The sequence below is a fragment of the Xyrauchen texanus genome, chromosome 26, assembly GCF_025860055.1.
Source record: "Xyrauchen texanus isolate HMW12.3.18 chromosome 26, RBS_HiC_50CHRs, whole genome shotgun sequence".
NCBI classification, from domain to species: domain Eukaryota; kingdom Metazoa; phylum Chordata; class Actinopteri; order Cypriniformes; family Catostomidae; genus Xyrauchen; species Xyrauchen texanus.
In genome coordinates this window covers 11,883,541-11,899,529 of record NC_068301.1, presented here as the reverse complement: position 1 = coordinate 11,899,529, position 15,989 = coordinate 11,883,541, and the positions used below count along the sequence as shown (strand labels likewise).

The following is a 15,989-nucleotide window of genomic DNA, read 5'->3' as shown; positions in this document are numbered from 1 at the left end:
ATTTTTTAGCGGGGCTTAAAATGTGTCTGGGACACTGGGACTCAATTCATTCTGGAAGGAATACCAGTTAAATGTTTAAACCCCATTGTCAATTAAGGTGGTCTATTACTCGCTTAACTGTCTCATTCTCTATTAGTCTCGCACTCACTGTCTCTTCAACAGGATCAACACTACTATGTCTTGACAGACTGCCATTATTGGATGACAAAACACAAAGTGGCAATGTCTAATGTCAGTTCCCCTCAATTTCACACAAGTGCAAATTTTTGCCCATGTTTGACAGAGAGTATACATTGTCTTACTTCAGAACACTGTGTCTATTGTTTTAAAATGTAATACATTTCAAAATTTTTATACAAAAAAAGGTTTGCTATACAAGTGTGCTTGAGCTATCTTTCTTCAAAATAAATGCCATGTGGTTTGATATTTTTGTACTCATCCCTCATGCCATCCCAGATTTGTATGACTTACTTTCTTCTGCTGAACACAAACAAAGATTTTTAGACGAATATTTCAGCTTTGTAGGCATTGAATGCAAGTGAATGGTGGCCAGAACTTTGAAGATCCAAAAATCATATAAAGGCAGCATAAAAGTAAGCTATATGACTCCAGTGATTCAATACATATCTTCAGAAGCAATATGATCGGTGTGGCTGAGATACAGATCAACATTTAAGTCCTTTTTTACTATAAATCTCCACTGTAACTTTTTTTTATTTGCATAATTCATGCATATCGACACCTACTGGGCAGGGAGGTGAATTTGTAGTAAAAAAAGGACTTAAATATTGATCTGTTTCTCACCCACACTTATATTGCTTCTGAAGAGATGTATTTAACCACTGGAGTCTTATGAATTACTTTTATGCTGCCTTCATGTCCTTTTTGGACCTTCAAAGTTCTGGCTACCATTCATTTCCATTGTATGGACCTACAGAGCTGAGATATTTTTCTAAAAATCTTAATTTGTTTTCAGCAGAAAACAGAAAGTCATACACATCTGGGATGGCATGAGGGGTGAGCAAATGGTGAAAGAAATATCATTTTTGGGTGAACTACCCCTTTAATACATACATACATGTATATAGTGTACAAATATTTTTTTGGGGCCATATCTTCATACCAAACTTTAATAGTTAAAACTACAGTATAAAGAAAAGGTCAATAAAGAAGAGAAGGTATGACAGTACCTTAGGGTCTCTGAGGAATAATGCTTTCAGCAGCAGCGAGTGGATGTCTCCTATTAGAGGATAGTGCATCAGGAGGCCGATACATGTCTGGAAGTTACTAGCGATCACTACAACAGGGATGACATAGTAACAGTACAATTAGAGCATATTCAAATGTACCTATACACTGATAAAGTTCTTCTAGAGCTCTTTGTGCTTGTGTTGTATATCTCCTTCAGTGAACATGTTATGAATGAAGATACTATATGCTAAATGCCAGCAAGCACAAGCCACCTCATATGCATGTCATTAGCTGTGTTTGGATAGGTTATATAGGTGGCTGATGTGATATGACTGGACAGAGTGAAAGCTGTTCATGGTTTCAGTAAACCCAGTGAAAGGTCTTGAGTGGTCAGCATGCAGTACTGCCTCAATATTCATTATTTAGGATGAGGCTGCGGTCTAACTCTATTATTTAGCCCTGGAGAGGATTGTCTTTACTTTGTTTGTAATGGGAACTAAATACAGAAAATGAAAGAGACAAACTCACATGCATCTCTAATGTACAGAAGCATAGCAACGAACACAAAGTCCACCAGGTCCAAGGTGATGCTGTCTGCAAAAAGAGCATCCCAGACGACCAGCAGATCCTGCAGCGGAAACTCGCGACCAAATAGCAGTCGAACCCAGCGACTACACACGCACGTACAAACACACACACACACACACACACACACACACACGTAGTGTTTCCATGTTTTATGGGGACTTTCCATAGACGTAATGGTTTTTATACTGTACAAACTTTATATTCCATCCCCTAAACCTAACCCTACCCCTACCCCTAAACCTAAACCTCACAGAAAACTTTCTGCATTTTTACATTTTCAAAAAACATAATTTAGTATGATTTATAAGCTGTTTTCTCCTCATGGGGACCGACAAAATGTCCCCACAAGGTCAAAAATTTTGGGTTTTACTATCCTTATGGGGACATTTGGTCCCCACAAAGTGATAAATACACGCTCACACACACACACACACCTTGTAAATGCTAACAAGGTAACATATGTAACATGTATTTAAGCACATCCCTCAGTAAATAAAAAATGCAAAATGTGTTTATAGTAATCCACTTATAATTTATGTCTAAAGTTATTGCAATGTTTTACACAAAAGTATAGCCAAAAACACTCAAACATGATGAGTTAGCATGAGACTTGTGTGATGGAATCGCTGACCAACCCGTTTACATCTAATATTTCAACTCATGTCATGACCATGTAACTTTTGCATAATGCCCCTGAATATTCCTGTAATCCTAAACTGACAATATGCACTACTGTCAACAGCCTTGAAACCCATTCATAAACACTTACATGCCATAGATCTGGGGAGCTATCTCTAGTCTGTTGAGGTGCATGTACAGTTCAATGTCATGTTTCTTTACTAGCTGATCCTGAATTCGGTTGACTTTGGTCACTATAGCAACAGAGGGGCCGCAGTCCTGCGGTCTCGCAAATGGAATGCTGGTAAGCATTTCCTCTTTACCCTGAAACATTTAAACACAATTTAAGTAATGTACAAAATAAAGATGTGTTTGTTATGATGCTTATATAAACTCAGTCAATGACTCACAATGATTGCAAATAATGAAGTATAAATACTATTTATGTCAAATACAATCATTGCTACCTTTCTGACTTCCCGCTCAAAACTACTGAACCAGGGTTCTGCGGTCTCCATGAGCTGAGAAAACATGGCACTGTGGAGATATTTGGACAGAGACAGACAGACAAAAAGACATGACAGATGGAGCAAAGTGTGTTTAGCGAATGTCCAGTAAAATTAGACAAATTTTTGTCATCCAGTGTGATGATACATAATGTGTACTCACTATGCATCATGCTCATGGAATTTAGGATCAAGAAGGACTTTCATCTCTTCACTGCCAAACAAGATTAGCACAGCGATAATTAAAAATAAACATACAATAATAGTCAGAGTAGACACATATTTAATTTGACACAAATGCAATGACGGATGCAAGTACAACATATCATACGGTCTTAGAGTGATAGTCCACCCAAAAATGTAAATCCTCTCATCATTTACTCACCCTCATGTTGGGCCGGATTATCCAATGGGCAATATGGGCATGGGCCCAGGGGCCCATGCACAGTGAAGAAAACTAAATATTTTCTTTCTTTTTTTTTTTTTTTTTTAATGCGCACAACATTATGACTGCAATGGCGTAGTCAGTAGGGTGCGTGGCTCATGAAAGTAGCTTTTGACACTTTCAACCAGAGTTCGAATTCACCTTTTGCCGAATTCGCTCTTTTCCCATCAAATATCAGCTAGGAAAGGCATTTATTTAAAAAAAAAAAAAAAAAGAAAATATTTGTGGAGATAAAGTGCCAAATGTTTAATTTAAGTGTTTATCGGTTAGTGGTAGGTGTAGGGAGGGCTTTATTGTCCATTTAATAATTGTAATAAATATAGTCATTTACACTATGGTATTATTGTATAAACTGCATTATTTCTGCATCCTAATAGTATCTGCCATTATTCATAAGTATAAATAGCATCTAACAACTATTTGCACTTATTTGCAAAGAACTGCTACTTTTATATAATGTAAATACAATATATCGCTATTTATTTTCACTTAATGTAAATAGCATATCGCTAAGAAAATGCTGCTACTGTCACTTAGTGTAAATAGTAATAGTAGTGTAAATATCGCTATTTTCACTAAGTGAAAATAGCCGCTGCCTTCAGATAATGACACCTAACCAATAAAAAGCACACTGATATTTTTTTAATCGAAACGGAATGATATAATTGGTCAAGCGCAAATGTGAAAAGCCGACGCTGTCTTCAAATAACCCAGTGCTGAATGGAGCAGACTGTTGGAGTAGTCGTCGTAGATATTTTAAAACGAGTGAGAGAAGTGGTTGTAGTAAACGTAAACGTAAAAGAGAAAAAGATGAGAGGGAGGCATCTTTATTAAGACCTGAGCCATCTATTCACATGTTCTTCAAACGGAGCCAGGAGGAGAATCAGGGTGAAGAATTTGTGGAAGATGAGGAGCAAGCTAGCCAAGTACCGGAGGAGGCTGAGGCTAGTGTTAGCAGCGCAGCAAAATCTGATTCCGTGGCTAGCTGTAGCAGTAGCAGCAGCAGCAGCGCACAGTGGATTTATCAGGTGCCTGCGTACCCGGCGTTGTGGGGGGCAATCAACAAAGATGCTTGCATTGTCCTTATCGTGGACAACAGGACAGTCTACCTGCTGCCTTCCATAACAGAAGGAGCAAATATCCAGCCTCCAGGCTACAAGACATTGTACCCAGGGGCCTCTGGAATCTTAATCCAGGCCTGCAATCATGCCATACCAGATGTGTATGACATTCTTTCTTCTGCTAAACCAAAACAAATATCATATCGCTTTAGAAGATATTCATTTAACCACTGGAATCATATAGGTTACTTTTATTATGATTGTCTTTGCTTTTTGGAGCTTCAAAGTTCTAGCCACCATTCACTTGTATTGCATGGACCTACAGAACTGAGATATTCAAAAAATCGTAATTTGTGTTCAACAGAAGAAAGTCAGTCATACACATCTGGGATGGCATGAGGGCGAGTAAATGATGAGAATTTTCATTTTAAATCTAGTTTTCGCAATCCAGGAGTTTTTTGACTGTTGAAAATTGGTAGAAAGATGTCATTTCAATGTTTTTTGTGTTGAATAATGGATATCCATGTACACAGCATCCATCTTGAACAAACTCACAAAATTCCTCACAATCTCATTTACGTTCATGTCAAATTAAACATTACATCTACTCAGACTAAGATCTAGCATGAAACTTGCAGAATACTCCGATGCAACCCCATCCTTTCTGATATTCTCTAGCCAACCTTCCACTGAGCTGAGGTCAACGATTTCAGGAAAAAGGCAAACAAAAATGCTGCATGTCTCCAACATACATACATACATATATATATATATATATATATATATATATATATATATATATATATATATATATATAAAATATATTTTGTCACACAGCAGGACCATTTAAAATGAACTACTGAAGGGAAAAAGGTGATTAAAAAAGCTGAAAGAATGCTGAAATGTGTAGATACAGGACTTTATACACTTTGCTTTTACACGTTCATATACATTTTACCAAAATAATGATGTTGATAATTAGTCCATAGAAATCTTATTTGTCAACTACCCCTAAACATACTATGCAGAACAGAGCAAATATTAAGTTCTGAATGCTGGGTGAGCAAATCTTCACAATACAGAATGACAATATAAGGGCGAGATGTGTCTGTAGTAAATTGGGCAGACCTGGGATTGGCCATCTCACTGGCATGCTGAAACGCCTGGTGATCACAGTGAAGAACAAACACTATAGGAGCCAATAACTCATGCATGCCCTGTAGAGAGACAGTGAGAAAGAGAGAGTGATGAAAAGGGAAAATGAGAGATTAATGTATTCATATTATGTATTAAAAAATGTATTCATAGTTTGGCACAATTACACGCAGAGATTTGACTCAGCCAGTCTTATTTTGACTCAGCAAAAGTGTATAAACCTGTTTGTATAGCAGCCGCTCATTCTCTCGTGCATAGCAGAATAGAATATCAGTCAGCTTCGTCCTAACATCCTCTTTCTGGAAGTACAGCATCTCTGGAAACCTGCACATATACCAGATTTGCACTTCTGGTGCAACACTTTGTGGAACAAATCTATAGTTACTATGATGAACTACACTTGTGGTTACTTGGACTGGGCACATGTGTGAAAGGTCTAGCATAATTTTTTGATAGCTGCTACTTGGCTTGATATTGTGTTTCTAATGCAATACAATTCTAAAATTTTTAAGTGTGACTGATGTGCCAAAATACTTTCTGGGGCCACTGTACATGTATGTGTGTGTAGCTGAATTAGACACTTACGTTCGTAATACATCCTGTTTGATCATCGCCCTTAGCTCCTTATCCTGAAAGAACTTGTTCCATAGACTCTAAAAGAGAGAGATATAGAAAGCAGACATACAGGAACAGAGAGAGAGAGGGAAGCAAAGGTCGAGATGTTAATCAAACAGTAAGGAACAGATCCAGGCATTCACGTATTTATCTGGATTGTGATTGGATGTTCTCTCACTCCTTCATCCTGTGAGAGTGGGTTGTTCACCACCAGGTCCTGTTGGCCAGCAGCTTTGCGAGGGTTTGTAATGTGCTGCAGGTCAAGACAAAGAAAAAAGTCTCAAAATCCACTGAACATATAAAACCAGACACATTCAGAAGCACACACATACCATCTCTTTGATCTTCTCATACTGTGCTCTGAGCTGCTTGATTATGCGGATCCATTGAGTCTTATCTTCAGGTAGGACGTCCAGATAAAGCTGGAATCAACATATCCAGTCTTACTAGGATATCAATGCTTCAAAACATAAAATAGTTTATGCATCACATATGGTTTACTTATTACAGATAAACGTTGTGTCCGCACGCCTTTACCTTCCAACATACACTGCGGAATCGGCTACTCCGTAATCGTCCGTTAATGCCTGCCTGCCTGATATGTGCCAGGTAGTTACTGTTCTGGAACAAGTCATCCCACTCCTTGCTGTATGGAACATATCAAAAATAGAAATAAACCACTCCATATAGGTTCAAATGCAACATGACAATGGAGACCATTAGCATGATAAATACATGAATTGAGAGACCTGTATGATGGAAATGTGGACTCAGTAGCAACGTCTAGTGATCCTCCTGAAAGTAACAAACAACCAGACAAAATTACAGAAGAAACATTTACCATGATATCAGAAGTGATGATCTACAATAAACACCACTGGAATCCAACTTAACCTTAGTTGTCAATCAGATTTGTAAAAATTACACATCTAGGCCTGTCACATTTATTACACAATCTTCTGATTGCTGTTATTTGAGATAGCCGTGATTATTGTGAATGTTGAAATTCCAGTTAAATATTGCCATTCGAGCACAAGTTAATTTTAAGTGAATAGAACAGAAATACTGTGAAAAAAAGTGTTTTATACCTCTCCCTTTCTGGTCCAGTAGTGCGTAATGTGAATGCTCCAAAAATTCTAAGACCATCTCTGTAGTGATGTGCATCACTTATTATGTGCACTATGAATGCAACACCCTCAGAAATTAGGACAGAAATATATTACTATTGCATAAAGAAAACTCTTATATTCAATATAATAATATTTACAAAGATTAAAAATAATGTATATACAGTTATATTCTGGTGGGAGAATTTAAACGGATATTTTTGGGTCATACTTAGAGCTAAAGTTGACAAGAACATTTTTATTTTAAAATGTGTAAATATTATAAACTAGATAGTAAATTACGCCAAGACAAACTTTGATGTTGGCTTGAAAAAGCCTGGCCTGACTGTTTACATTTTTTTTTTAAATCTTGAAGTTTGAGGGTTTTACCAGCCCAACAGTCAGAAAAATAGAGCAAACGAATGTAGAAAGAAGTTAGAAAGATGGGAAAAAGTAAAAAAAAAAAAAAAAAAAATCAAAGGATGGATAAACAGACAGATAAATGGATATGCTGTAAATACTGGATGATGGATGGAGCTTAAAGGTCTTGTGTGTGGATGGATGGTTGGATGGGTAGATGAATAGAAAAACATGGACTGATGGATAGATAGAAAAACATGATGGATGGATATACTAGATAGATCCTGTAGATGGATAGACAGACGGACAGACAGACAGATAAACTTAGAGGCCTTGTATGTGGATGGATCGACAGACAGACAGACAGACAGACAGATTACGCTTAAAGGTATTTTGTGTGTTTGCATGTAAATGCTTTATTGGAATTAAACAGTTGTAATTTGAAATCACGAACATTTGAAATAATGAACATTCTGTGGCACATTTGAACATTTCTTCAATGCAAGTCTAATGGATTTTTTCATATTTGATAATCCATTAAAGGAAAACCGAAAGTCCGATCAGTTCGGAAAGTCATAGCAACGCAAGTCCGAACAGTCTGAAGACGTGTTCCAAGTTTGGTGGATGTAGCTTGAAAGATCTAGTAGTTACAATTGGAAAGTTTGGTCTTCTTTTTTGGGATTCTGGAAAAACTCTGAACAAAGTCTGCAGAATAACAGTATGTTGGATTTTCTTAAGCCAACATAATAACTATTTCCATGACAATGAATCACCAGCAAAATGTTATGACCATGACAGACAGAGGCACAACTTTTAAAACACAAGCAAAATCTCAAATCTGCATAGAATTTGGAAGTTGTATGTACACTGGTGGGATACAGGATATAGCTTCTTAAGGGTGACTTCTCAACAACACATTATTTTATGTCCCACACAATAATTACTATGTGTGCATGATCTTATCTTGTAAACATTTTCTCAGACAATAATTTATTTAATCCCCAATGTTAATTACTCCTGTAAATCTCAAAAGGCTGACAGCTTGTCTACTCACAAATATATGCTCTAAAACTCACGGCTGTCACCTTCCATCTCCATCTCTAGATCACATAATTAAATGGATCGTTCACCCAAAAATGAAAATTCTCTCATTTACCCGCCCTCATGCCATACCAGATGTGTTTGACTTTCTTTCTTTTGCAGAACACAAAAGAAGATTTTTTTTGGAAAAATATCTCTCTAGGTCAAAAAGTTTGAAGCTCCAAAAGAATAAAGGCAGCATTAAAGTAATCCATATGACTCCAGTGGTTAATTCCATGTCTACTGAAGTGATATGATTGGTGTGGGTGAGAAACGGATCAGTAATTGAAGTCCTTTTTTTACTATTCATCTCCACTTTCACATTCTTTTGTTTTCAGAGATTCAAGTTCTTCGTACATATGCTACCCACTAGGCAGGGAGGAGAATTTATAGTAAAAAAAGGACTTAAATATTGATCTGTATCTCAAACACACCTTCTGAAGATATGGATTTAACCACTGAAGTCATATGGATTACTTTTATGCTGCCTTTATGTGCATTTTGTAGCTTAAAATTTTTGGTACTCATTCACTTGCACTGTATGGACCTACAGAGCTGTAATATTCTTCTTAAAATCTTTGGGTTAAGCAGAAGAACGTCATACACACCTGGGATGGTATAAATGATTAGAGAATTTTAATTTTTGGATGAACTATCCCTTTAACCTGGTTTACATAGTGATAAAGCTGTGAAACTTTAAATGTAAAATGTATTGTCCTTACTACCTCTGTTTTTGTTGCAGTTCTGTAGAGGGTCATAACCAGTCTCCTGCTCGTCCTGTTGCAGCGGGTGTTGCGTTTCGAAATTTGGGTGCTGCATGTCCTGTGAAACCAGAGAGAAAAGCACTGAAGACTCAAGACAGGAACTCTATCCCTGTAACTGAAAGAGTGAAGGGAGAATGATTTTATTATATATTGAAGTAAATTGTGGATACTCACTGTTAGAGTCGCCTAGTTCTCCTCATAGATCAGATCACAGCGGAGACCACAGTCCACTAACCATTAATCTGACAACAAACAGCAACAAATGAATAAACATACAAAGCCCACACTAACATAGTTAGTTCACAGTGGCATGCTATAATTCCTGTGTCAAAGAGACTTTTTGTTTTGCTTCAGGAGAACCATGTTTAAGTTTTACATTGTGTCCCAACAAGGTTCATTGAAACGATTATATCAAAACACAGTTAAAAGCTATTTAGTTAGTTAAATGAAGCATAACATTGTCTTTGTTTTTGAGTTGCCACAGTATGCAATAGACTGGCATTCTTATGGTCAATATTAGGTCACCTAATGTAATGACAAAATGTCACTCGCCATTTCAAGGTGTGTAAACGTCTTGTTGAAAGGGCTCTGGCCTGTAAAATGGTGGTGAGCACTGGTTGTGAGAGCCCCTCTGAGTACTTCTAACACCGTTTAGGGGTCAGACGTGAAGTTTCTACAATTCAGGTTGTGAATGCCAAACCCAGACCGAGTTTGAAGCATCCATTGTGACCACTTTACGTCTGGATACTTGACCAAGTGCCGTCTGATATAACAATGGCATTTTCCAAATGGTCAACTAGACAGCGGCATTATACCACAATACGATCTGATCTGAGCCAGTGCTGATGTGGTCTCATAAGCAATAGTCCCAGCGGAGAGATCAGTGTTGCGGAAGCCAAGACCAAGAGACCATTGAAAAAGCTTAAACAGAAAAGTTTTTCCCAGCTTGAATGTGCTCAAACACTGGTGAATTGAATGAATGCATTCTTCTGTCAGGTGCGCCAGCATAGAGATCGAGTCGAGATTCATGCCCGGGAATGAAATCAGTGCCGCGCTCCCTCGGGGAGCTGCCGTGTTGTGAGTTTTGCATATAGGCAGGAATTTGAAAAGTGCTCCTTATTATGAATATGTTTGTGCCTCGAGCAATTGCACTGGGGCATGCATCTTTTATTGGTTAGTGACACACATTTGACATGAAGCCAACAACATTGGCAACATAAACAAAATTTTGTCAATCCAGTAAACTGTCTTGAAAGGCGACTGAAGCAATGCGGGGACTCGGCAGGATGATCCGGCCTCTCTTGGTGGCTGGAAAGAACACAACCGTGGGCTCTGGTCCCCGTTTCTTTAGAAACAACACTTCCATCAGCTGAAAACAAAAAACAGTGAGTTCTTCTGTGTAGTGAAAAACTTAAGTGTTTCATTTGGGACCGTACTACACCTGTCATGCTAACAGTGGTGCGCACACACATGCCTAATCATTTGCAGCGAATGTTTGAAACATGTAACTCAAATAAAAAAAAAAAGAGGTTAATAAAGGTCTCTCATTTGATCAATTTGAAATGTTAGATGATTGTTCCTCTCCACTAAACAAACAACAAAAGTGCCAAGCACTGTTTGGATGCAATTCCCAGACTTTTCTATACCCAAAATAACTCCAACAAAGCAAGTCTCACTTCACACTGTGAAGTGGAAAAACGTACCTGTCTATTTCTTTCTGTTGTTTTCTATTTTAAACCTAAACCAATTTTGTTCTTTTTTTAATACGGTTGCATTTTTGTTGTCAGCACAAAGAACTTCAAGCCAATGTCCTTTATTAATTATGCAGATAAAATAATAAACACTGATCTAATATCTAAGCACACCAACACAGCCCATGCAGCTCATACATTATAAATGATAGTGGTTTATTGGTGATCTTGTTGTGACCAAATCATGCCTGAAAAATGCCCTTGTGGAGGTGTGGTGGCACAATGTCAATAACCTTCAAAATTCTTTAAATAAACAATAGTAATTTTAAACTGTTAAGTCTGTATTATTGCTAGCTGTTACCTCTTTTTTAATCTAATTGAATCCTCAAAGAACATTTCCCAGCACAAATTAGATTTGTGCATTAGCTTTGGTATAATGCGGATTCCCAGGATCCTTTGCAGTAAGGTACAGTGATGGAAATTTACATAATGCCTCAGAGACATAGTCAAGCCCCATACATGAATAATAATGAAAATGAGCTAAATAAAACACTAATAATAAACTTAACCTACTTGGTACAATTCACACAAAAGAATTCAACCTAAATATCTTCACAAACAATAAGATTATGCAAATCTAAATAGAAATAGCTTTCTTTAACTAGCTAGATAATATTGGGGACATTATGGACTAATGTGGTTAAAATGTTGGGGTATGTAGTATCATTAGGCACCTGAACTATTTGGATGGAGTATCATGAAACCTTTGCTAAAAGATCAGCCTGTTTCAATAACATAGAATCTAGAATCAATAATATAGCATCTACTTTCACAGCTTCATTCTAAAAGCAGCACTGAATCCTTGCATATTTGATTATCCCACTCTCTCTCTCTCATATGTACACACACACACACACACACACACACACACACACACACACACACACACACACACACACACACAGTGAGAGCATGCATGAAATATTATCAACCGTATCTAATAATAGTGGCGGTAGGAGGAATTACTCCGATTCAGATACAGGACCAACTTTCCTGTGATTATGTATACAAACAGACACACTTAGGCATGCATAATCAATGAGAAAAGTCTTAATTAGCCAGAATTAACATTACATCAAAGAGGCTCGTCCAATACATCATACATAGTTCATCAGTTTATATTCTGTTGTTACCCCGATATCAGGTTAATGTGCTGCCTTACTGTTCTCTAATGGGGCTTTTCCACTGCACAGTACAACTCGACTCAACTCTGCAAGCTTTTTTGGGGTTTTCCCCACTGTGGATAGTACCAGGTTAATGTACTTTTTTTTAGTGCCACCTCGGTCGAGGATCCAAGTGAGCCGAGCCGATACTAAATGTGACGTCAAAATCCTGCAGATCACTGATTGGTCAGGGAGAATCGTCACTACCGGCGTCACTTGATTTCCGACACGCGACATCAACACCGCTAGTTTTAAATTTAACAACAGCGATAACAGTATCATTTATTCATGTGACATTCGAATTGTGAAAAAATAAATGCACAAAACCACGCCGTGGTCAATAAACAAGGCGCAGACTGTCCACTTGGTAGTGATGAGTGAAACGATAAATGCTCTCAGGAAGTGTCTCAGCTGTTGGCTGCACATGGCTACCACCGGACCTACCAACAGTGTTAAAACTTAAAAGTGCCTACAGAACCATTAAGGAAAAGTGGAAGTGGTTTGACCAAATGGACGCTATCTAAACCGGCGAGCAATGGGAGGGAGAGAGTCCTGGACACAGCCACGATAGAGGATGGTACGTTTTATGTTAACTCTATACTCTGCTTGAAAGCTTCACTTTTATTTAGTTGACCAGCAACTGGAAGCTTGCTTCTAAAACAACCAGGCCAATTTAACTGTTACAGTTGTGTAAAAATGCAACAACTGCTTTATGCAGTACAATGAGCTAGTAGCTAACAGCTAACAGTTAGCGGTTGTGTTATTGTTTTAGTCAGTTTTTGTCGTGTTTAAGATGATGTCACGGCAGTAGAGGCGGCGGAACTATGACGATCATCCTATAATCCCACCCACGTTGATGCAGTATTAAATTGCAGTGGAAATGCAAGCTCAGAAAAGTAAAGGGAGTAGAGTTGAGCTTCATGCCATTTGTTAGGATTATCTGTTAATGTACAACCCTCTTGGGTTAAAGAAAAAAACTCACTAAACTCTAGTAGATATACATAAGTGATTTGTGTTCATAGGTCAAAAATTAATCTCTGGTTCCAACAGGAGTGTGTGACTAACTGGCCTAGTTAAGGTCAAGGCCTGGTTTAAGGTGAGTTATCCAAAATGTTTATAGTGCTCATTTTTGTTTACAAATTGAATAGTAGTTGTATTACATGGTACCATGGGTCACCAAAAATTAGTTCACAGTATAAAAACACATTAACATAGTCGACACTCACTGAGCACTTCATTAGGAACACTATGGTCATAATAAAGTGCCAGACGTGATAATCTGCTGTTGTAGCTCATCCACCTCAAGGTTCGACGTGCTGTGCATTCTGAGATGCTATTCTGCTTACTACAATTGTACAGAGTGCTTATCTGAGTTACCGTAGCCTTTGTCAGCTCGGACCAGCCTGGCCATTCTCTGTTGACCCTTCTCATCAACAAGGTGCTTCCGTCCACAGAACTGCTGCTCACTGGATGTTTTTTTTGTTTTTGGCACCATTCTAAGTAAACTCTTGAGATTGTGGAGTGTGAAAATCCCAGGAGAGTTACAGAAATACACAAACCAGCCCATCTGGCACCAACAATCATGTCACATTTATTCCTCATTCTGGTGGTTGATGTGAACATTAAATGAAGCTACTGGCCCGTATCTGAATGATTTTATGCACTGCAGCCACACGGTTGGCCGATTAGATAATCGCATGAATAAGTACAGATGTTCCTAATAATGTGCTTAATGAGTCAATATCCCTTTTCTCCTTTCAATACAATAGTGTTGAAAATGTAACATAAGCAACACTACTAACAATGTTATTAATTCAAACAGAGTGCATGTGTATTTGACATGATATATGGAACTGAAAAACTACAGCATAGAATATTCTGAAACAGAACCCTGTGCAAAGCCAGAATGAGGAAACGAAACAAACATGCCTTTCCGAAATAATCTCACAACTGCGAAAAGGTGAAAAAGCCATTTAAAAAAATAAATAAAATAGGAAGCTATTTCAGACAATTAAAATTTGCAAAAGTTTAATCAGATAGAATCTAGCTCAGGAAAGCTGTTACAATTAAATGTGTGGGTGCAGCACAGAGAAGGAAAAAACCCTATGAAGAATGTTACAGAAGCAGGCCAGGCTTAAACCTGTTAAACAACTCACATACCTTCACTTCATTAGCAAATTAGAGACCAGAGCTCCTGCACCCTGGAATGACACCCTGGAATTCTAAAAGCTACTATGTGAACTCAAAAATCTAGCATTATGAAAACAGTGTAAATTAGTGCAGTAAACTGTAGTGCTTAGTCACAATATTACAGGAGTACTAATTGAACAATAGCATGTGCGGTTGTGTGCACACATCCCAAAATCATTGTACCTCAAGTAGTTCTGTCATATACATGCGACTGCATACAAAGACAACCACAAACACAAACCCATTCTTTTGGCCAAACAAGTTTTCACTATCATTTCAATTTTAAAACAATTTGCCAAAAACATCAGTATAGCAGAGTTCTTCCAGTTGCTAGAAGTGTTTTCTATTATTACAGAGCTTTAAAAAGTTACTATTCAGTGTTTCACAAGTTGAGATTAATCTAGCAAGCTTTCTCTAAATAGAAATAAGGCATTTTTAAATGGACAGTATCCAAAGAACAGTGTGGCCGATAGGCCTAAATAATGTCAATTTGTCACACATTTTAATATATTGTAAATGACATACATAAATTGTCAAAAAAAAAAAGTTTTATTTAGCATTATACATGTACTCAATCTTTTACTTTGAAGTTGCTCTATCACTCTCGTGCATATCCAGCAAACAGCAATCTACTGACCACTTCCAGTTTACTTGGGCCGGATTGCTTGAAGTGTCACGGACAGGCCGTCACGCAACATTCGTGAGTCAAAGGGGCAAAATTTTGATCCAGGCTTTATTAAAATGTGCTTAAGAGGAATAAAGTATATATGAGCACAACACAAAAGCTAGATTTGCACAGGTTTGTATATTAAATCGGTTTAAAGAAAATATTTGCATATGGTATATGATAGAAGACTTATTGGTATTCGCTTAAATTATACTTAAATACTCTAATTATATTAAAGTATTCACGAATTTAAACTTTAAAACATGCTGTTATTCAAATGAATATGCAGGTTTGTTTTTACAAATATATAAGAATTAAAAGTGTATGAGTATAAAGTTGCCCATTTTCATTGCCCAGAGTCATTACAGTATCTGACTGGCTGCACTGTATGAAGGTAAATCAGTAGCAAAACTCAAGAGCTTGCATATTTGTTTTTGAGAACTTGTACAATAAATATGTGTATATTAAACCACAATAAAACCAGCAATGATAATGATGATAATAATAATGGAAATAAAAATAATGCAATCTGAACAAATATTAATTTTACATTTTATTTGATTTGTCCATCAGCTCTACTGCAAGGTTTGGTAGCGAAAAAAATTCACAAAACCAACAGCATTATTAACTTTCTTCAAAGCTTATTTAAAAAACAAATGTAACCCCTCTCTATGTCTCAATGGGCTGGGTGCTCTGACATCGTAAATTTGTGAGTGCCCCCTCCCATGC

The 15,989-nt window shown here is 37.4% G+C and overlaps 1 protein-coding gene across 5 annotated transcripts in view; it reads right to left on the bottom strand.

The window, feature by feature from the left end:
- Positions 1-15,989, bottom strand: part of LOC127620139 (TBC1 domain family member 5-like) — a 32,796-nt gene that overhangs the window by 13,725 nt on the left and 3,082 nt on the right. For 4 of the 5 annotated variants that reach the window (XM_052093246.1, XM_052093245.1, XM_052093248.1 and 1 more), the window contains exons 2-15: positions 9,664-9,731; positions 9,451-9,547; positions 6,929-6,974; positions 6,717-6,825; positions 6,512-6,601; positions 6,358-6,432; positions 6,150-6,217; positions 5,786-5,888; positions 5,538-5,626; positions 3,067-3,117; positions 2,865-2,934; positions 2,549-2,721; positions 1,720-1,862; positions 1,191-1,297 (exon numbers count right to left, since the gene is read on the bottom strand). In XM_052093246.1, coding sequence (XP_051949206.1) covers positions 1,191-1,297; positions 1,720-1,862; positions 2,549-2,721; positions 2,865-2,934; positions 3,067-3,117; positions 5,538-5,626; positions 5,786-5,888; positions 6,150-6,217; positions 6,358-6,432; positions 6,512-6,601; positions 6,717-6,825; positions 6,929-6,974; positions 9,451-9,544 — 1,218 coding nt within the window. In that variant the 5' untranslated portion in view covers positions 9,545-9,547; positions 9,664-9,731. Of the gene's footprint in view, positions 1-1,190; positions 1,298-1,719; positions 1,863-2,548; positions 2,722-2,864; positions 2,935-3,066; positions 3,118-5,537; positions 5,627-5,785; positions 5,889-6,149; positions 6,218-6,357; positions 6,433-6,511; positions 6,602-6,716; positions 6,826-6,928; positions 6,975-9,450; positions 9,548-9,663; positions 9,732-15,989 lie in introns of those variants that run through there. The other variant, XM_052093250.1, reaches the window with a different exon arrangement.